General features: G+C 40.1%; 1 protein-coding gene across 25 annotated transcripts in view; it reads left to right on the top strand.

The window, feature by feature from the left end:
* Positions 1–24505, top strand: part of LOC123760896 (CUGBP Elav-like family member 4) — a 1099894-nt gene that overhangs the window by 1048843 nt on the left and 26546 nt on the right. For all 25 annotated transcript variants that reach the window (XR_011229373.1, XM_069329176.1, XM_069329220.1 and 22 more), the window contains one exon: positions 22313–22466. Coding sequence is in view for 24 of the 25 variants with exons in the window: in XM_069329176.1 (XP_069185277.1) it covers positions 22313–22440 (128 nt within the window). In the remaining variant the exon portion in view is untranslated. The remainder of the gene's footprint in view (positions 1–22312; positions 22467–24505) is intronic.

Below are 24505 nucleotides of genomic sequence, written 5' to 3'. Positions count from 1 at the left end.
GTTGTTATGGGGGGAATATTATGTAAGGAATGGCTATATAGCACCTGAATGGGATTTGAGAATAGAACAGGGAACCTGGATATTAAGATGGAGTGAAGAAATAGTGCCCAACCACTTAAACTATAAGAGACATGAAGTAGTATAAGGGCCTTGAAGTTCCATAAGGGCCTCCAGATATGCCACAAGGGCCCTAATATGCCAATGAACTAAGTTGCTATAAGGGTAGCAAACCAGGTGGTGCTGAACCAGCAGTGTATATTTTGATGATGGTGGTGATTTCCTTAATCCACGCAATACATACATATACAATGAGAGTAACTGTCCCGAAATCTCACAATACATGCATATACAATTGAGGGGTCTACCGCATGATTTTAAATACCTCGTGAGGGATAGAGGCAGCTATAGTCTAGCCAAGGCCGATAGTAAAGAGAAGAGAACTTGAAAAAAATCGTGAATAACATATCTGGGTGAGAGAGGCTCAGTACTGAGCGAGCAACCAAGGCTGCCGCATGCAGCATGAGCTAACAGCACTGCTGTTCAGCTTGTGAACACAGCATTGCCTAAAAATGTAACAATATATATGAACCTGATATTATTTAGTGATGATAGTATTAGAGAAGACCCCTGACTGTGATGAAAATGAACAGGAGTCTGATAATAGCAGGAATGTGGTGATATTTAGCGCTGTGCTCTATGGTGGGGGGAGTAGTGCTGAGGGAGGGAGGAAGGTGGTGTCGTCTTCTGACTCTGTGTGGCCACCTTTTATTGATTGGACTTACCATACCAGCTTAGTGGTTCGCTATGGTGAACACAAATGTAGATACTTATATATAACATGTATATAGAGTGTAATAACAGCAATAGTAGTATGCTGGGAGAAGCCAATTTTGGTGAGATAGGTGGCGGTGTCTGCATGACATGTCATGTTGTGTACTGGTGGTCACTATAATCTTTGGGCACCATACCAGCTTATTTGTACAGTTATGGTGAATAAAACATATAGATTCTTATATATAATGTGTGTATATAGTGTAATAACACCACAAACAGTATTGTTGGAGGAGAAATACTAGTACATCTGGCCTTGAACCAGTGAGGGAGGAAGCCACCAGCTGACTGTGTGTGTAGCTACGTCTTATATTGCCTGAACTCATCATACCAGCTTAGATGTACAGTTATGGAGAACAAAACATGTAGATACTTATAGAGTCTGTATATAGTGAATAAAAGCAAAAACAGTATGGTTGGAGGAGTATGTTGACGAGTGATGAGGTGAGGAAGGGAGTGGCGGCCAGTGGCTGGCTGGCTAGTGTGTGGTGGCCACTCCTTGTTGCTTTTTGACTCACCATTCCAACTTAGTGGTTCGTTATGGTGACTTAAACATGCAGATACTTATATATAACCTGTGTATATATTATAATAACAGCAAAACTATTTGTTTATTGTTTTATGAACATAATAATTGATTCATTAATATGCACACCTTAATTTTGAATACAGTATAGCGATGGTTCACACATTTTATACACACTTGGACTCCATGTACTTAGCTGTCTGTGGGTGGCGGTCTACATCATCTGGCGGTAGTTTGAGGGCTGAAATACAGCTTAGAGTGAGGAGCGTAGCGTGCACTCAACCGAGTCTGACGACAGACGATTGATTGACCTAAGACGATTTTCATAGGTTGAACCTTGTCAATGGCTTTCTTGAGACCCATGGCAAGATATATAATAACAACTTTTATGCTCAAATGGCCAAAAAACCGACATAAAACTGTAAATCCTTGTGAAGAATTCAGGAGGGATAGTCACTGGGCGGGAGACAATGGTAAACTGAGGGGCGGAGGGGCGACGATCGCCGTACCACCACGCGCTAGGTCGGCCTGAACACGTATCAACAAACTCACATTCCGAGGTAACCCTTGCCTTCCGAAACACATTTTCCGAGGAAATCCGGCTCGTATTCCGAAAAACTCGCGTACAGGGACACTCGTGTTCCGAGGTACCACTGTATAATGAACACGTACACTATATTATGGCAGTAAAACATCCGTACTGTCTGAGAACACTGTGTTACGTGCATGACACTTGTGTACACATATGTTGCACATATTTGGCATGTATCATGCTAATTTATATATATTCTATTTACAGACTATACACTGTCACACACTATATACATTCACCATCAACATATTCAGAACACCGCGAGTGTGAGCAGCCACACTCAGCCAGCCCTCCCTCACTCCAACATCTTACTCTCCAACATTGCTCCTCCCACCATACTGTTATTGTATTTATTACACGATTTACACATGTTATATATATACCTATCTACATGTTTTATTTACCAGAACTATGCAAGTAAGCTGGTGTTGTCCAAACAGTACAGTGGCCACCATACACTGCATGACAAATCACACAGCAGACGACGCCACAATTACAACATCACCTCCCTCACCAAAATAGCTCCTCACAACATACTCCTGGTGCTGTTATTACACTATTAACACACACTGTATATACCCATGTACATGTGTGTTCCCCATAGCGAACCACGAAGCTAGTACGGTGAGCAAAACAAGAGTTACTGCCACACAGTGAGGCTACCTCAATTCTCTCCCTTCCTCCCTCCCTCACCAAAATTCCTCCTTCCTACGCACAACGCTCATTATAACCACAATCCTGGTCACTAATACCTGTAAATGAATAATTGACCACAAGTTTATTTTGAAAAGGAACCTAAAAAGTTGTTTGAAGATTCCTAGATGGACGAAATAATGCTCTGGTGCTGTTGCTAGCGCTGTGAACATCGTGAACAGCATTGAATCACTAATATTTGAACATTGTACCCAGTCATTATCACACTCGGGCTCTTCTATAATACTATCATGGCTAAATAAAACAGATTATATATATATTTTGACAATATTAGGTGATGCTGGAGTCACACGCTGAACAGCACTGCTGTGCACTCATGATGCGAGCGCCAGCCTTGGTTGCTCACTCGCTACTGAGGCTTTGACACCCGGCAATGTGGACCATGATTTTTTTTTAAGATGGCGTCTGTTTACAAGAGCCCTGAAGAAGCTGATGTGAACCCCATGTAGCCGCGGGAGTTTTGAATGGAACGTGAAAAATAAAAACATCTGGAGGCACGTTGTGCACCCGAAGCCTGGGCCTGCAGGCGCGTTGCGCAGTTAAAGGGTTAATTCTTAATTTAAACACGCCGCGTGGGATAGGGGCAGCTATAGTACAGCCACAACCGAAAGTTGAGAGACACAACCTAGAAAAAAAATCATGGCAAACATTCCTGGGTGTGTGAGCTATTTATTGAGCGAGCCACCAAGGCTGACACATGCACCATGAGCGCACAGCACTGCTGTTCAGCTTGTGACTACAGCATCGCCTAAAAATGTCAAAATATATATGTTCCTGCTATTATGTAGCGATGATAGTATTACAGAAGACCCCTGACTGTGATAAAACTGACCCGGATTCTGATAGCAGGATTGTGGTGATATTTAGCGCTGTGCTTCATGGACGTAGGAGTAATGCTGTGGGAGGGAGGGTGGTGGCGTCGTTTTCTGACTGTGTGTGGCCACCTTTTATTGACTGCACTTCCCATACCAGCTTAGTGGTTCACTATGGTGAACACAAATGTAGATACATATATATAACGTGTGTATATAGTGTAATAACAGCAATAAGAGTAGGTTGGGAGCCGCCATTTTGGCGAGGGAGGTGCGTCGTCTGCACGACTTGTCATGTTGTTTACTGGTGGCCACTATGGTCTTTGGGTACCATACCAGCTTATTTATACAGGTATGGTGAATAAAACAGGTAGATACTTATATATAATATGTGTATATAGCGTAATAACACTATAAATATTATTGTTGGAAGAGAAATATTAGTGCGTCTGGCCTTGAGAGTAGCCGCTACCAGCTGACTGTGTGAGTAGCTATGTCTTTGTGCCTTTACTCACCATACAAGCTTAGATGTACAGTTATGGTGAAGAAAACATGTAAATACTTATATATAACATCTGTGTATAGGGAATAAATGCAAAACAGTATTGTGGAAGGAGAATGAGGGCGAGTGAGGTGTTGTTGAGGGAGGGAGTGGCAGTGAGTGGCTGGCTGGTGTTTGGCGGTCAGTCCTCGTTCCATTTGACTCATAATACCAACTTCATGGTTCGTTATGGTGAGCAAAACATGCAGATATTAATATATAACCTGTGTATATAGTATAATAACAGCAAAATTATTTGTTTATTGTTTTATGAACATAATAATTGAATCACTAATATGCACACCATAATTTTGAGTGCAATGATGGTTCATACAATTTATTATATAAATACAGTCACAACACACACTATTGAATAATATTACTGCAAAAAAAAGCAAAGTAAAAATCAATAAGAGACATTTAAATAATTAGGTAATAATATATTTGTGCCAACTGCTGCCTGACAGCTCGGGCGGAGTAGACCTCGTCTGGCGAAGGCTCTGTCAATGCCCCTTTTTGCCAGATTTCCCTACCCTATTGCGGCTAAAATATGCCACCTACAATTTTTTCCGTGATCAGGGAACACAAATGAACACTGTTATAAGACGAAAGAATTTTTTTGAATTTTTTTTTTGTTGCACCTGTGAGTGTTAAAGCCATTATGACTCTTAGCGGCCCAAGCATTAACATTTTTAAGTGCGCAACACATCATATGATGTGTTCAGTGACTTGTAGTGATTTGCGCTCCACATCATATGATGTATTGGAGTACTACGCAAGATTTAAACGGCCCGCGGATACATGGGGTTCACCACACCTTCATCAGGGCTCTTGTAAACAGACGTCATTTAAAAAAAAATCGTGGGCCAAATTCCCGGGTGTGAGGGGCCTCAGTATTGAGTATGCTACTAAGCCTGTCGCATGCAGCATGGGCTCACAGCACTGCTGTTCAGCTTGTGACCACAGCATCGCCTAAAAATGCCATAATATACATGTTCATGCTATTATTTAGCGATGATATTATTACAAAAGATCCCAGACTGGGATAAAAATGATCAGGATAGTTGTGATAATTAGTGCTGTAGTGGGAGGAGTAATCTTGGTGGGGAGGGAGGTAACGTTGTCTGCTGACTCTGTGTGACCACCTTTTACTGTCTGGACTCACTATTCCAGCTTAGTTGTTCACTATGGTAAACAAAACTTGCAGATACTTATATATAACGTCTGTATATAAAAGCAAAAACAGGATGGTGGGAGGAGAATGGAGGCGAGTCTGGTGAGGTGAGAGAGGAAAGGAGTGGCAGCCAGTGGTAGGCTACCACTGCCACTCAGCATACCAACTTAGTGGTTCGTTATGGGTGAACACAAATGTAGATACTTATATATAACGTGTATATACAGTGTAATAACAGCAAAAGGAGTGTGAGGGAGAAGCCATTTTGGGGATGGGTGTGGCAACATCTGCATGATTTGTCATGTTGGTAGGGGTGGCCACTATGCTCTTTGGGCATTATACTGGCTTAGTTGAACAGTTATGGTGAACAAAACATGTAGATACTTATATGTAACATCTGTATATTGGGTAATAACACCACAAACAGTATTGTTGGGGGTGAAATTTTAGTGCGTCTGACCTTGAATGTGTGAGGGAAGCAGCCGCCACCTGACTGTGTGTAGCGACGTCTCTTAGTGCCTGAACTAACTATATCAACTTAGTTGTACAGTTGTGGTGAACAAAACATGTAGATACTTGTATATAACGTCTGTATATAGTGAATAAAAGCAAAAACAGTATTGTGGGAGGAGAATGTGGGTGAGTCAGGTGAATTGAGTGAGGGAGGAAGTAGCAGCCAGTGGCGGGCTTCCACTGCCACTCAGCATGCCAACTTAGTGGTTCGTTATGGTGAACACAAATGTAGATATTTATATATAATGTCTGTATATAATGAATAAAAACAAAAACAGTATGGTGGGAGGAGAATGTGGGCAAGTGAGGTGTTGAGGGAGTGAGTGGCAGCGAGTGGCTGGCTGGTGAGTGGCAGTCACTCCTTGTTGTTTTTTGACTCATAATAGCAACTTAGTGGTTTGTTATGGTGAATAAAACATGCAGATACTTATATGTAACCTGTGTATATAGTGTAATAACTGACAAAGTATTTGTTCACTGCTTGATGAACATAATAATTGAATCAACAATATGCACACCATATTTTTGAGTACAGCGATGATTCACTCATTTTATTATATAAATATATCACACTACACACTATTGAATAATATTACAACAAAAAACAAAGAAAAATCAATCAGAGACATTGAAATAATTAGGTAATTATCTCTTTGTGGCCACTCCTGCCTGACAGCTGGCGAGCAACAGACCATCTGGGACGCACGCTGAGTCAGCGCCTGTTTTTTTGCCAGACTTCCTCACCCTATAGCGGAAAATAAATGCCACTTATGATTTTTTATTATTTTTCCCAAGATCAGAGAACACAAATTAACAGGTTTAGAAGAAAAAATATATATATATTTTTTTTTGGTATGCGCCTTTGGGTGACAAATGATAAATAGCCCGGAGCCACACAAGGGTTAATTGAAATCCATCTTAAAATTTGTTTCACTCCATTAAATATCACTTCTAAACCTTAAGCGGCTAAGGAGTCCTGAGGACCTTTACACCCCTGTGAGCAAGAAAAAAAATTCTAATTTTTTTTTGTCTTCGAAAAATGTTCATTTGTGTTCCCTGAGCACAAGGAAAAAAAAATCGTAGTTGGTATATTTTGGCCCCAATAGGCCGAGAAAATCTGGCAAAATGTAGACGTTGACAGAGCAAGCGTCAGAGGTGGTCATCTCTGCCACAGCAGTCAGGCAGCAGTTGCCATAATGATATTACCTAATTATTTCAATGTCTTTGATTTTTTCTTATTTTTTTTTGTAGTAATATTATTAAGAGTGTGTACAGTCACATCTCGGCTTACGATTGCCCTGACTTACGATTTTTTCGAATTACGGTGTAAATTTGGTCGGAAAATAAGACTCCACTTACGATCGTGTCGTCGACTAACAATCTTCGTTGATACACATTCGGGTCGACCGAGCGCCTGGTTCCTGGTGACACGGGCTGACCTGCCTCAGTTTACCAGAGCTACCTGCTTATTGATGATTACGCTTGTAAGAAATTTCGTTATTTTGATGATTTTTTGTTTTTGAACATAAAAGTAATTATTATATATCACGCCATTGGTCCCAAGAAAGTCAGTGGAATGGTTCATCATATGAAAACACCTGTGAGGATGACCATAGAGGCAGTACAAAATGTCCCTTCCTCAAAAATTAAGAAAACGTGTGCAGCATGGGAAAAACTGCAAACTTTTGCTTAAACGACTCGGTCAAATCAAGCTGCAGTAGGCCGTTGCCTTAACCTTTTCAATGACACTGATGCATCACTTCAGACAAATGTTAAAACGAAGGGAAAACCAACCTCTATGGACACATTTTTAGTGAGATAAACAAGCAGTGAACCACAACTAGGTCCTAGTGGTATGCAGGTAAAACATAGGAGAGAGTGTACCCCAGGGAAGTCATCACTGCCTGATGTTATAATGGAAGGGAACTCTCCTTCCAAATAGTAACACTTCTTCTCCTTCCCTCCCCCCCTCCTCACCATCTTCCAATGACAACAAGAGTCCTTGATAAAGGTAAGATAAACATATGTACTGTATTGTAGTTAGAGAAAAGATTGTATTCAGTATAAAATGTATTTTTAAGTTAATATTTTTGGGGGTGTGGAACAGATTAATTCAATTCCCATTATTTTTCACGGGAAAATTTGTTTCGACTTACACTGTTTCGACTTACGACCCATCTCTGGGAACGGATTAAAATAGTAAGTCGAGGCCCCACTGTAATATGATATATTTATATAATAAAAGGGGTGAATCATCTCTATGCTCAAAATTAAGTGCGCATATTAGTGATTCAATTATTGTGTTCATATAACAATAACAAATAGTTTTGCTGTTATTACACTATATACACAGGTTATATATAAGTATCTGCCTGTTTTGTTCACCATAACGAACCACTGAGTTGGTGTGGTGAGTCAAAAAGCAACGAGGAGTGGCCGCCCCTCCAGCCTGCCAGCCTCTCGTTGCCACTCCAAGCTCAACATCATCTCACTAGCTAACATTCTCCTCCCACCATACTGTTTTTGCTTTTATTCACAATATACAAACATTATAAATAAGTATCTACATGTTTTCTTCACCATAACTCTAAAACTAAGCTAATAAACGGCACACATAGACGCGATAAAGCACCTAAATTATTGGGATTGTCTCAAAGCTCTCCAAATGTACTCACTACAAAGGAGATGAGAGAGATACCAAATAATATACACATGGAAAATACTGGTGGGCCAGGTCCCAAATCTACACAGTAAAATAAAAACATTCTGGAGTGAATGATATGGAAGAAAATGCAGAATAGAACCAGTGAAGAGCAGAGGTGCCATAGGCACAATCAGAGAACACTGTATAAACTTCAGAGGTTCGCGGCTGTTCAACGTCCTCCCAGCGACTATAAGAAATATTGCCGGAAGAACTGTGGACATCTTCAAGAGAAAACTAGATTGTTTTCTCCAAGGAATGCCAGACCAACCGGGCTGTGGTGGGTATGTGGGCCTGCGGGCTGCTCAAAGCAACAGCCTGGTGGACCCCAGGCCAGGCTAGGGGAGTAGAAGAACTTCCAGAACCCCATCAAGCAGGTAAGCTGGTATGGTGGGTTCAGGCAATATAAAAGAGATGTCGCCACATATAGCTAGTCGCTGCCTCTCCCTCACTGGTTCAAGGCCAATTACACTATTCTCCCCCGACAATAATGTTTATTGTGTTATTACACTATATACACACTATATATATATATAAGTATCTACATGTTTTATTCACCATAACTGTACAACTAAGCTTTTATGGTGCCCAAAGAGCATAGTGGCCACCCACTACACAGCATGACAAGTCATGCATATGATGCCACCTCCATCACCCAAATGGCTCCTTCCAACATATTTCTTTTGCTGTTATTACACTAATACACACATTATACATAAGTATCTATATTTGTGTTCACCATAGCAAACCACTAAGCAGGTATGGTGAGTGCATACAACAGTTGGCCACACAGATTCAGCAGACAATGCTACTTCTCTCATCATTGCTTCTCCCACACAGTGCTAATTATCACAAGAATTCTGCTATTATCATAATTCTGGTCATTTCTGTGGAGAGCCCCTTCGGCTTCCCGAAGCCATACCAGGATGATGTGTATATATTAGACCATGGCAACAGTTAATCGAAGGAGTTCTAAGCCTACCGGGGACCAGAGCCAGAACCTGGCCCCCCTCAAGAGAGGTACGAGGAGCAATGGCCTAAAGACACCCCCTATGTAATTGGAATCAGTATATTATGGCATTTTTAGGCATGCTGCGGTCACAAGCTGAACAGCAGTGCTGTGAGCTCATGCTGCGTGCATTAGGCTTGGTAGCTCACTCAATACTGAGGCCCCTAACACCCGGAAATTTGGCCCACGATTTTTAAAAAAAATGGCGTCTGTTTACAAGAGCCCTGATGAAGGTGTGGTGAACCCCGTGTATCCGCGGGCCATTTAAATCTTGCATAGTACTCCAAAGCATCATATGATGCGATGCGCAATTTACTGCAAGTCGGTCAAAGCATCATATGATGTGATGCACAATTTACGGTTTAACCCTTCAATTGCGCATCGCATCATATGATGCTTTGACCGACTTGCAGTAAATTGTGCATCGCATCATGTGATGCTTTGGAGTACTACGCAAGATTTAAATGGCCCGCGGATACATGGGGTTCACCACACCTTCATCAGAGCTCTTGTAAACAGACGCCATTTTTTTTTTAAATTGTGGGCCAAACTCCCGGGTGTTAGGAGCTTCAGTATTCACTGAGCTACCAAGCCTGATGCACTCAGTATGAGCTCACAGCACTGCTGTTCAGCTTGTGACCACAGCATCGCTTAAAAATGCCATAATATACTTGTTCATGCTATTATGTTGCGATGATAATATTACAGAAGACCCCTGACTGTGATAAAACTGACCAGGGTTCTGATAAAAGCAGGATTGTGGTGATATTTAGCGCTGTGCTCCATGGAGGAAGGAGTAGTGCTGTGGGAGGGAGGGTTGTGGCATTGTCTTCTGACTGTGTGTGCCCACCTTTTATTGACTGCACTCACCATACCAGCTTAGTGGTTCGCTAAGGTGAACACAAATGTAGATACTTATATATAGTCTCCGTGGTGAAGTGGTAAGACACTCACCTGGCGTTCCGCGAGCGCTTTGTCATGGGTTCGTATCCTGGCCGGGAAGGATTTATTGGGCGCAAATCCTTAACTGTAGCCTCTGTTTAACGCAACAGTAAAATGTGTACTCTACTTGGTTGTAACAACGATTCTTCGCGGTGGGGATCGTATTCCAGGGACCTGCCCGAAACGCTACGCGTACTAGTGGCTGTACAAGAATGTAACAACTCTTGTATATATCTCAAAAAAAAATATAAATAAATAAAAATAAAATATATAAAAATATATATATATATATATATATATATATATATATATATATATATATATATATATATATATATATATATCTATATATATATATATATATATATATATATATATATATATATATATATCTATATATATATATATATATCTATATATATATATATATATCTATATATATATATATATCTATATATATATATATCTATATATATATATATATATATATATATATATCTATATATATATATCTATATATATATATCTATATATATATATCTATATATATAAATATCTATATATATATATATCTATATATATATATATCTATATATATATATATATATATATCTATATATATATATATATATATATATATATATATATATATATATATATATATATATATATATATATATATATCTATATATATATATATATATATATATATATATCTATATATATATATATATATCTATATATATATATATATCTATATATATATATATATATATATATATATCTATATATATATATATCTATATATATATATATATATATAGATATATATATAGATATATATATATATATATATATATATATAGATATATATATAGATATATATATATATATATATATAGATATATATATAGATATATATACATATATATAGATATATATATAGATATATATATATAGATATATATATATATATAGATATATATATATATATAGATATATATATATATATATATATATTATTAAATATGACCGAAAAAGTAAGATTAATAATTCTAACACGAATTTTCTCAATCTTTCGTACATTACGCTTCACTGTTGGAGGTAAATAAAAAATCACTTCTCCAAAATTCATTTTTATTTCTAGTCTGACGCGACACGGGCGCGTTTCGTAAAACTTATTACATTTTCAAAGACTTCACAAATACACAACTGATTAGAACTTGCGTTTCCCTGATTTTATATCTACATTTGAGTGAGGTGGGAAGGGTGATGTGGCATTACATTTGAGTGAGGTGGGAAGGGTGATGTGGCATTAACACAAGACAGAACACTAGGGGATATTAATAGGGTATTAAAAGTATCAACACAAGACAGAACAGAAACAATGGGTATTGAATAGAAGTGTTTGTAGAAAGCCTATTGGTCCATATTTCTTGATGCTTCTATATTGGAGCGGAGTCTTGAGGTGGGTAGAATATAGTTGTGCAATAATTGGCTGTTGATTGCTGGTGTTGACTTCTTGATGTGTAGTGCCTCGCAAACGTCAAGCCGCCTGCTATCGCTGTATCTATCGATGATTTCTGTGTTGTTTACTAGGATTTCTCTGGCGATGGTTTGGTTATGGGAAGAGATTATATGTTCCTTAACGGAGCCCTGTTGTTTATGCATCGTTAAACGCCTAGAAAGAGATGTTGTTGTCTTGCCTATATACTGGGTTTTTTGGAGCTTACAGTCCCCAAGTGGGCATTTGAAGGCATAGACGACGTTAGTCTCTTTTAAAGCGTTCTGTTTTGTGTCTGGAGAGTTTCTCATGAGTAGGCTGGCCGTTTTTCTGGTTTTATAGTAAATCGTCAGTTGTATCCTCTGATTTTTGTCTGTAGGGATAACGTTTCTATTAACAATATCTTTCAGGACCCTTTCCTCTGTTTTATGAGCTGTGGAAAAGAAGTTCCTGTAAAATAGTCTAATAGGGGGTATAGGTGTTGTGTTAGTTATCTCTTCGGAGGTTGCATGGCTTTTCACTTTCCTTCTTATGATGTCTTCGATGAAACCATTGGAGAAGCCGTTATTGACTAGGACCTGCCTTACCCTACAGAGTTCTTCGTCGACTTGCTTCCATTCTGAGCTGTGGCTGAGAGCACGGTCGACGTATGCGTTAACAACACTCCTCTTGTACCTGTCAGGGCAGTCGCTGTTGGCATTTAGGCACATTCCTATGTTTGTTTCCTTTGTGTAGACTGCAGTGTGGAAACCTCCGCCCTTTTCCATGACTGTTACATCTAGAAAAGGCAGCTTCCCATCCTTTTCCGTCTCGTAAGTGAAACGCAGCACGGAACTCTGCTCAAATGCCTCCTTCAGCTCCTGCAGATGTCTGACATCAGGTACCTGTGTAAAAATGTCGTCAACATACCTGCAGTATATGGCCGGTTTCAAGTTCATGTCGACTAAGACTTTTTGCTCGATGGTACCCATGTAGAAGTTTGCAAACAGGACACCTAGGGGAGAACCCATGGCGACCCCCATCTACTTGCTTATACATGTGCCCATCCGGGCTCAAGAAGGGTGCCTCTTTAGTACAAGCTTGGAGTAGTTTCCTCAGAATACTTTCTGGCATGTCAAGAGGAGTACAGGCTGGATCACGATACACTCTGTCGGCTATCATTCCGATTGTCTCGTCCACAGGTACGTTGGTAAACAGCGATTCTACGTCCAACGAGGCTCTTATCCCTGTGGCCCGTGCGCCCCGCAGTAAGTCCACAAATTCCTTTGGAGACTTCAGGCTGAAGGCGCAAGGAACATAAGGAGTCAGCAGGCCGTTGAGTCGCTTCGCCAGTCTGTACGTGGGTGTGGGTATCTGGCTAATGATTGGCCGAAGTGGGTTTCCAGGCTTGTGCGTCTTGACATTTCCATACGCATATCCAGGTTTATATTCCCCAATGATCTTTGGCAGGTGGAGTCCGGATTTCTTGGCGTTCACAGTTTCGATCAGTTTGTTGACCTTTGCTTTTAATTTGGCTGTAGTGTCCTTCGTTACCCTTTGGAACTTAGTTTGGTCAGAGAGTATGATGTTCATTTTCGCCAGATATTTGTCTTTTTTAAGAATGACATATATTGGCGACTTGTCACCTCTCCTGACAACTATCTCCTTGTTCTCACGAAGGCTTTTAGCTGCCGCTTTAAGCTCGGGGGACAGTATGGTGCTTCTGTAGTTGCCTCGATTCTTTCCTCCTTCTGCAATAAGTTCTGCTTGTAAGGTATCTTTGGTAGTGACCTTCTTTTGTGTCTCGAGGTCGAATATGTCGTCCAACAGAATTTCCAACTCTACTTTCCGGGCCATTTCACTCGGTCTGGACATAACATGACAGTTTATGCCCAGATTTAGGAGAGTGACTTGGTCCTCAGTGAGGTTAATTCCTGCAAGGTTCAGGAAGCCATCACTTGGTCGTGGAATTGCCATAGGTCCTCCATATAATGTTGTTAGTTTCTTGATAATCCTTGTTTCAGTGCTGAGGTGATGTTGGTCTGTGAGGATGTCGAGGTGTTGTTCAATGCGGGTACGGATACTATGGTCGATGTTGCTATTTCTCCACTCGTTTGTAGCATGAAGTAGTTGCGTTTTGTTGTCTTTGATTTCATTCTCTGCCTTGTATATCTGATCACGAATCAGATCCTGTCATGTTATGTCCAGACCGAGTGAAATGGCCCGGAAAGTAGAGTTGGAAATTCTGTTGGACGACATATTCGACCTCGAGACACAAAAGAAGGTCACTACCAAAGATACCTTACAAGCAGAACTTATTGCAGAAGGAGGAAAGAATCGAGGCAACTACAGAAGCACCATACTGTCCCCCGAGCTTAAAGCGGCAGCTAAAAGCCTTCGTGAGAACAAGGAGATAGTTGTCAGGAGAGGTGACAAGTCGCCAATATATGTCATTCTTAAAAAAGACGAATATCTGGCGAAAATGAACATCATACTCTCTGACCAAACTAAGTTCCAAAGGGTAACGAAGGACACTACAGCCGAATTAAAAGCAAAGGTCAACAAACTGATCGAAACTGTGAACGCCAAGAAATCCGGACTCCACCTGCCAAAGATCATTGGGGAATATAAACCTGGATATGCGTATGGAAATGTCAAGACGCACAAGCCTGGAAACCCACTTCGGCCAATCATTAGCCAGATACCCACACCCACGTACAGACTGGCGAAGCGACTCAACGGCCTGCTGACTCCTTATGTTCCTTGCGCCTTCAGCCTGAAGTCTCCAAAGGAATTTGTGGACTTACTGCGGGGCGCACGGGCCACAGGGATAAGAGCCTCGTTGGACGTAGAATCGCTGTTTACCAACGTACCTGTGGACGAGACAATCAGAATGATAGCCGACAGAGTGTATCGTGATCCAGCCTGTACTCCTCTTGACATGCCAGAAAGTATTCTGAGGAAACAACTCCAAGCTTGTACTAAAGAGGCACCCTTCTTGAGCCCGGATGGGCACATGTATAAGCAAGTAGATGGGGTCGCCATGGGTTCTCCCCTAGGTGTCCTGTTTGCAAACTTCTACATGGGTACCATCGAGCAAAAAGTCTTAGTCGACATGAACTTGAAACCGGCCATATACTGCAGGTATGTTGACGACATTTTTACACAGGTACCTGATGTCAGACATCTGCAGGAGCTGAAGGAGGCATTTGAGCAGAGTTCCGTGCTGCGTTTCACTTACGAGACGGAAAAGGATGGGAAGCTGCCTTTTCTAGATGTAACAGTCATGGAAAAGGGCGGAGGTTTCCACACTGCAGTCTACACAAAGGAAACAAACATAGGAATGTGCCTAAATGCCAACAGCGACTGCCCTGACAGGTACAAGAGGAGTGTTGTTAACGCATACGTCGACCGTGCTCTCAGCCACAGCTCAGAATGGAAGCAAGTCGACGAAGAACTCTGTAGGGTAAGGCAGGTCCTAGTCAATAACGGCTTCTCCAATGGTTTCATCGAAGACATCATAAGAAGGAAAGTGAAAAGCCATGCAACCTCCGAAGAGATAACTAACACAACACCTATACCCCCTATTAGACTATTTTACAGGAACTTCTTTTCCACAGCTCATAAAACAGAGGAAAGGGTCCTGAAAGATATTGTTAATAGAAACGTTATCCCTACAGACAAAAATCAGAGGATACAACTGACGATTTACTATAAAACCAGAAAAACGGCCAGCCTACTCATGAGAAACTCTCCAGACACAAAACAGAACGCTTTAAAAGAGACTAACGTCGTCTATGCCTTCAAATGCCCACTTGGGGACTGTAAGCTCCAAAAAACCCAGTATATAGGCAAGACAACAACATCTCTTTCTAGGCGTTTAACGATGCATAAACAACAGGGCTCCATTAAGGAACATATAATCTCTTCCCATAACCAAACCATCGCCAGAGAAATCCTAGTAAACAACACAGAAATCATCGATAGATACAGCGATAGCAGGCGGCTTGACGTTTGTGAGGCACTACACATCAAGAAGTCAACACCAGCAATCAACAGCCAATTATTGCACAACTATATTCTACCCACCTCAAGACTCCGCTCCAATATAGAAGCATCAAGAAATATGGACCAATAGGCTTTCTACAAACACTTCTATTCAATACCCATTGTTTCTGTTCTGTCTTGTGTTGATACTTTTAATACCCTATTAATATCCCCTAGTGTTCTGTCTTGTGTTAATGCCACATCACCCTTCCCACCTCACTCAAATGTAATGCCACATCACCCTTCCCACCTCACTCAAATGTAGATATAAAATCAGGGAAACGCAAGTTCTATTCAGTTGTGTATTTGTGAAGTCTTTGAAAATGTAATAAGTTTTACGAAACGCGCCCGTGTCGCGTCAGACTAGAAATAAAAATGAATTTTGGAGAAGTGATTTTTGATTTACCTCCAACAGTGAAGCGTAATGTACGAAAGATTGAGAAAATTCGCGTTAGAATTATTAATCTTACTTTTTCGGTCATATTTAATAATATATGTCTACAGGAAAGACTGCTACCAAAATATACTAATATATATATATATATATATATATATATATATATATATAGATATATATATATAGATATATATATAGATATATATATATATAGATATATATATATATAGATATATATATATATAGATATATATATATATAGATATATATATATATATATATATATGTCGTACCTAGTAGCCAGAACTCACTTCTCAGCCTACTATGCAAGGCCTGATTTGCCTAATAAGCCTAGTTTTCGTGAATTAATGTTTTTTCGACAACCTAACCTACCTTACCTAACCTAACCTAACGTTTTCGGCTACCTAACCTAACCTAACCTATGGAGATAGGTTAGGTTAGGTTAGGTAGGGTTTGTTAGTTTCGGTCATATATCTACGTTAATTTTAACTCCAATAAAAAAAAATTGACCTCATACATAATGAAATGGGTAGCTTTATCATTTCATAAGAAAAAAATTAGAGAAAATATATTATTTCTGTAAAACTTGGCTTAATAGGCAAATCGGGCCTCGCATAGTAGGCTGAGAAGTGAGTTCTGGCTACTAGGTACGACATATATATATATATATATATATATATATATATATATATATATATATATATATATATATATATATATATATATATATATATATATATAAATATATATATAACGTGTGTATAAACAGCAAGAGGAGTAGGTTGGGAGCCGCCATTTTGGTGAGGGCGGTGGCGTCGTCTGCACGATTTATCATGTTGTTTACTGGTGACTATGATGGTCTTTGGGCACCATACCAGTTTACTTGTAGAAGTATGGTGAATAAAACAGCTAGATATTTATATATAATGTGTGTATATAGCGTAATAACACCACAAACAGTATTGCTGGAGTAGAAATATTAGTGCGTCTGGCCTTGAGGGCGGCAGCCAGCTGACTTATTTATTTATTTTATTTATTTATTTATGCATATACAAGAATGTACATAAGGAATGTAAGGATACAAATATGGTAATTACAGTCTTGTAAAGCCACTAGCACGCGCAGCGTTTCGGGCAGGTCCTTAATCTAAGAAAATTTTAAGGAGGTAAATACTTGCAAAATTATAGACAAAAAATGATAACAGATTACATGAAAGGAAAAAAAAGATGACAGAAAATTGTAGGTACAGTATATTAAAGCACATAGGTAGCTAAGATTGATTGCAATGACAGCTTGAATGGTAGTTGACAAAAAAATTGGTAGGCATAATACAGCAGAAACAATATAAGATTGGTTGCAATGACAGCTTGAATGGTAGTTGACAAAAATTGGTAGTCACAATACAGCATATGGCTAGCACATAAAAGAAGACAGCAATGAACACAATGATAAGGTTGTTTGAAATTACATAAAAATTAGGAGATTGGGTAACACTAGGTACAGAGCAAATTTAAAGCTCAGTGTAGGAAACTAAGAAGATGAAGTTAGGTACTTTTTGGTTTTGCTTTTAAATAAGGCAAAAGTTTTACAGTTTTTCAATTCACTAGGGAGTGAGTTCCATAAACTAGGTCCCTTAATTTGCATAGAGTGTTTACACAGATTAAGTTTGACCCTGGGGATATCAAAGAGATATTTATTTCTGGTGTGGTGATAATGGGTCCTATTACATCTGTCCAGGGAGAGTTTCAGAGCATGGTTTGCATTTAAGAACAGGGTTTTGTAAATGTAGTTGACACAAGAGAATGTGTGGAGGGAGTTAATATTTAGCAAGTTTAGGGATTTAAACAAGGGAGCTGAGTGTTGTCTGAAAGCTGAGTTAGTTATCATTCTGATAGCAGATTTGACTGTGTGAGGTCCTATGTCTTTGTGCCTTTACTCACCATACAAGCTTAGATGTACAGTTATGGTGAACAAAACATGTAAATACTTATATATAACGTATGTATATAAAAGCAAAAACAGTATGGTGGCGAGCCAGGTGAGATGAGGTAGGGAGGGAGTGGCAGCCAGTGGCAGCCCTGCCACTGGCTACCAGTGCCACTGCCACTGCCACTGACACTCAGCATACCAACTTAGTGGTTCATTATGGTGAACATGAATGTAGCATTTCTAGTTTGATTAAGTCATACTCTTGGAATATCAAATAGGTATTTGTTTCTGGTGTGGTGCCCTTGGGTTCTGTTACAACCTTCTAAGAAGCTTTTAAGGTCAGGATTGACATTACAATTCAGAGTTTTAAATATATAGAGTACACATGAGAGGATGTGCAGTGACTTAATATCTAACATATTCAGAGACTTTAGTAAAGGTACTGAGTGCTGTCTAGGGCCAGAGTTAGATATTGTTCTAATAGAAGGTTTGTGTTGGGTAATTAGAGGACTTAAATGATTTTGGGTAGTAGAACCCTAAGCACAAATACCATAGTTAAGATAAGGATAGATAAGAGAGTAATAGAGTGTCACCAGGGCAGGGTGAGGTACATAATATCAGAGTTTAGAAAGAATGCCAACAGTTTTTGAAGCTTTTTTTAATATATTTAGAATGAGTCCCTGTTAATTCAGCTTGTGGTCAATGAGAATGCCAAGGAATTTACCATCTACTTTGTTACAAATTTAGGTATTGTTTATCCTGAGATTTATTTGATTTGAGGATTTATTGCCAAATAAAATATAGAAAGTTTTGTCAATATTGAGCGTGAGTTTGTTGGCAGATAGCCAGTGATGGACTTTATTTATCTCAGTATTCACTGTGACATTTAGAGCAAGGGGGTCAGGACTGGAGTAAATGAAGGTCGTGTCATCAGCAAATAGAATTGGTTTGAGGTGTTGGGAGGCATTTGAAAGGTCATTAATGTAGATGAGAAAGAGGAGAGGGCCAAGTATGCTGCTCTGGGGAACACCGATGTTGATGGGTAGGGTGGGAGAAATTGAATTATTCACAAAAACATACTGGAGCCTGTCAGTAAGGTAAGACTTAAGGTATTTCAGGAAGTGACCTCTGACTCCATAATGCCGTAATTTAAGAAGAAGGTTTTGGTGGTTGATAGTGTCAAAAGCCTTCCGCAAGTCCATAAATAACCCAACAGGGAACTCATTTTTATCAAGAGCTGCATGTATCAAGTTAATCATACTAAAAAGTGCATCGTTAGTGCTTTTTTTGGGTCTGAAGCCATATTGACAAGAGCTAAGTATATTGAGTTTGCCTAGATAAGAGTAAAGCTGCTTGTAGATTAGTTTTTCAAATATTTTTGACAAGTTTGGCAGAATTTATATAAGTGTGAAGTTGTTAACATCAGTGGGATCACCACATTTGTGAACATTTCTTAAATGTACATCATCGCATATTTTTGGCAGGCAGGCAGGCAGGCTGACAGGCAGGCTGACAGGCAGGCAGGCAGGCTGACAGGCAGGCAGGCAGGATGGCAGGCAGAGAGGGAGGCAGGCTGGATATGGCAGGCAGAGAGGGAGGCAGGCTGGATGGCAGGCAGAGAGGGAGGCAGGCTGGATGGCAGGCAGAGAGGGAGGCAGGCTGGATGGCAGCCAGAGAGGGAGGCAGGCTTGATGGCAAGCAGAGGGAGGCAGGCTGGATGGCAGGCAGAGAGGGAAGCAGGCTGGATGGCAGGCAGAGAGGGAGGCAGGGATAGTCATGTGGTTGAACTGCGTGACCTTGAAGAGAGAGTATGGGATGTAGGGGGATGAGGTTGTTGGTGGTGGGGGAGAGACCAGCTCACTCCCGAATTTTAAGCCTAACACATTCAACCCGTTAGCAGGATGGCAGGGAAGGAGGTAGGCAGAGAGTGAGGCTAGCATGCAAGCTGGCAGGCAGGCTGGCAGGATGTTCCTGCAGGCTGGCAGGAAACATCCAGAGGATGTTTGCCAGACATCTTAATAATCAGTTAGGAACAATTAAGGACTTTTATAAAGCGGATCAGGACTTCACTTATTGGCGAGTACAAACAAAATACGGTCGCATTTACGCTATGAACCTGTCGATTTTTTCCCTTGAGTTTTATTCCATAAATTTTTCATATTTTTTTTTTTTTTTTTTTACATTTCTAGTTTATTTTTGCCCTTTATTTCTCGTTTACAAACTTACATGTTAACCGACAGGTCTCGTCCCCAAGGGGTTCGGAAACCAAGTGGTGCTCTGTATTTAATTCTGGCTCTTCTAATTATTTTAGATAGCAATGATGAGTAATTCTTTGAAAATTCTTTGGAGACGATTCCTAACCTATACTTCTTCTCAAGGTCATGTTTTTTATTAATGGATTTAAGTATCCCCTTTGTAAGCCAAGAATTGTTTAGCCTTTTAGTTGTGACTTGTTTCATTAGAGTAGAACAGTGGGTGTTATAAAGGCTGAGAGTTTTTTGAAGAAAAGATTGCACTGCTAGGTTGATGTCTCCTATGTTCCCTAATTCGGATTCCCAGTTGATATTAGCAGCAGCAGCTATAAAATTGCCTATAGCAGTTTCATTGTGTAGCCTAAAGCTTGTCTCCCTTGCCTCTAGAGGTGATTTGTTAATGTTGGTTAGGAGAAATGTGGGGTAATGGTCTGTAGTGCTATCAATGATTATCCCTGAAGTAAGCGGAGAGGTTATGTTGGTCCAGATGTGATCAAGAGCTGTGGCAGTTTGTTCAGTCTGTTCTCTAGTATTAGATTTCTAAGGTTAGAGTTAAATTTAGTCACATCAGTGTTAGGAATGGGTCATGGTGTCAGTCTGGGGTCTTCTGTAATACTGTCATTGCTAAATAATAGCAGTTACATATTTATTTTGACTTTTTAGGTGATGCTGTGGTCTCAAGCTGAACAGCAGTCTGTTAGCTCATGCTGCGTGTGCCAGCCTTGGGTGCTCCCACAATACTGTGGCTGTCACACCCAAGAATATTTGCCCACGATATTTTTTTTAAACATGGCATCTGTTGACAAGAGCCCTGAGGAAGCTTATGTGAAGCACATGTAGCCACGGGCCATTTGAATTGTGGCTGGCACCCTATGCCATATATGTATGCTATGCGCTCGGTGAGACATGTTACTCTGGTCTTATTTATACGCCTTGCGTAGCTTAAGGTTAAGGGGCAATTCTTATCTTTTTTCATGTTTGCCTATTCTTCAGAAGTTGCTGACATTTTCCTTTATTGGGAGACCTTCTACACCTACTATTTTCTCAATGAATTTTCTTCTGTTCTGTTATTTTGTCTATCCTAGATGGTATTTCCTTTTATCGATACCTAAAAATTATTATGGACTTACTTCTGTCAACTGTGTTTTGTACTGATTTACTGCTGATAACAGTTCTTACCTAATTGTTTGCCTAATATCTGACTCTGCATAAGCATTTTAACAGCTCAGAAATGTTAGTGAATTGTGGACAATAGCACCAACTACCTACCCAGTACTTCATGTTTTCTGAGAAATGAAGAGAGAGGATGAGGACTTCCTCAATTAGTATGTGCAAATGAGAAACTGGACAACAGAAAAAGCAGCAAAGCTCATTTATGAAAAAAATAAGAATAATATATAAAGGGCCCATTGAAAGGGTAGTTTAACATTAGACTGAATGTACTAGATGACTAAGTTGTGCTGTAGTGTGAAGTTACTTATGGTCATCCTTTGATTTTGCCTAAAGGTTCAACTTATAGTTGCACAGTACTGTCATGTACTCCTAAGGCAAACTAATCTGCTACCTGTATAACTGTCTGAAAATAATTGCTCAATTCTTCTTGTCAAGGTCTAGAGCTAAAAATTATTGTAATTACAGTATACAGCATATACTGTTTATCAGTTATTGAATTTGGACAAATGTTGTAGAAGAGGATCTGTAGGGTTGACAGTTGTGATTTTGTCACCATCATGTAAATTAGTGTTATTCATTATTCATCTTACTGTACTCAAAGTTAGATATTATTGCTGCTATAAATATAATTGTAAACAACCATTTATATTTGTAGGTTTCGTAAGCTTCGACAACCCTGCCTCAGCACAGGCTGCTATCCAGGCGATGAATGGCTTCCAGATTGGCATGAAGCGCCTAAAGGTTCAACTCAAGCGACCCAAGGATGCTAATAGACCCTACTAACGGCCGCACTCAGTAGGGAAGACCAGGTATACAGAATATTTATTTATGCTAGTTAATCAGGTAAATTCAGGTAAACATTAATTTTACTAATAAATACAGTAAATAATAATTGAATGGCTAGTGATGAGTACCAAGTTAGCATTAGCAAATATTGTGGGATCTTTTATGTTTTTGTTTGCAATAATTTTAGAATTATTCAAAATAATTTGTCTTAATGTATATTTTCAGTTTCTTGTATAATTAGACAGTGAAAATACTTCTTGTGATTTCTGAGCTATCCTACTTAGTGGGATAGTAGAAATGATCACACTTCATTAAATGAAGTATGATACAAATGAAACATGTTTTGGAGAGTGGGTACAAAGGTTTTTAAGGAGCAGAATCATGTCACCTCATCTTGGGTTTGTTCCATTTTCACTGTCCCTAGCTAGCTTGTTCTATGATATGTGCTGGCATTGACTTTATTCAAACATATACCTCACTATCATGAGTGGTTGTAGACTGTTGGGAACTAAACAGTTCCTGCTTGACTCCTGCATTTTGTTTGCCAAGAGTATGGCACCATTATATTAGGTAAAGCTAATAATATACCTTGGCAGCCAGGCTTCTAGCCTAATATATTTAGGAATAGCAGACCTGTTGACCTATTTTGTATTTGGTTTGTGTACCAATTTGTGTTGTTTACAAATTACTGAATGGTGTAACATGGAGGAGTGCTAATCAGAGTAGGTTCCTAAGATTCTGACAGTCACCATTTTTATTCGGCATTCTATTTGTTAGATAGCCAATTATTTTCACGTGTGGATGTAATTACTTAAGTGTAGTTATGGGATGAGAGGTACTATCATTATGTCTCCTCTTCCCTATAATTTTTTCATATGCTTTGAAACTATTAATGGTTTTGGTATCCACCACTTTCTCACTTAAATTGTTCCAACCATCTAGAACTCTGTTTTGCAAAAGATAATTTTTCTGTGGGGTGCCCCATCGGCTCCCTGAAGCTATCCCACTGATATAGTGCTATCCTATTTGGGGTCATCAGTCAGAGTTCTTGTTACCTACTGCGGACCAGTGCCAGAACCTGGCTCCCATAGAGAGGGGCAGAGAGCAATGGCCTATGAGCACTTTACATTTAAAGTATATCATACTTGCCATTGACTAGGGAAGGCACCCAGAAAGGCAGGTTAAACAAAACGGACCACTGTCTGATTGAAAAATGCTACCTACGTCCTACGTCGTCTACGTATGGGGTGCCATAGGCACAATCAGAGAACACTGTATAAATATCAGAGGTCCATGGTTGTTCAACACCCTCCCAGTGAGCATAAGAAATATTGCCGGAACAACCGTGGACATCTTCAAGAGAAAACTAGATTGTTTCCTCCAAGGAGTGCCGGACCAACCGGGCTGTGGTGGGTATATGGGCCTGTGGGCCGCTCCAAGCAACAGCCTGGTGGCCCAAACTCTCACAATTCAAGCCTGGCCTCAGGCTGGGCTTGGGAAGTAGAAGAACTCCCAGAACCCCATCAACCAGGTAACACTGCAACAACAAGCCCTGTGAAGAGGGCATGGGGGTCCAAGGCCCCCCCCACCAGATTGAGTCCTCCCCAGCCCCAGTATTCCCCATCTCAGATCCCAAGGCAGAGCAGTCCTCCATACCCCTCTATCCCTGACAAAAATGTAGAGTTCAGGAAAAAGGCTGAAAAGAAGGGGGCTTGCTGATGAGACCCAGAAGCCTCGGTAGGAGGGACCGTCTCGAATGGCTCCATCCCCAATCCGAATGGGGCAGCCCCCGAAGCTCCCCGAGTCTCATTATCAACTAAACCCTGCTCAGACTCTAAAACCCTCAGACGGTAGGCCAAAAGCAGGGATGCAGGTGCAGGATAAACAAAAGGGAAAGGACCAGGGAGCGCAGACTGAACGAAAGTCGAAGCGACTAACGCCACCAGGTCCAGGTCCCTATAACCAAAACGGGGCAGCTGCGGGGCATCCGGGTGGAAAACCAACCTATCGCGTTGCAGCAACCAAAACCTAGCATGCAATACAGATACTGCCTGCACCCCTA

The sequence above is a fragment of the Procambarus clarkii genome, chromosome 3, assembly GCF_040958095.1.
Source record: "Procambarus clarkii isolate CNS0578487 chromosome 3, FALCON_Pclarkii_2.0, whole genome shotgun sequence".
Classification (NCBI taxonomy): domain Eukaryota; kingdom Metazoa; phylum Arthropoda; class Malacostraca; order Decapoda; family Cambaridae; genus Procambarus; species Procambarus clarkii.
This window is presented reverse-complemented; position numbering and strand designations above follow the sequence as displayed.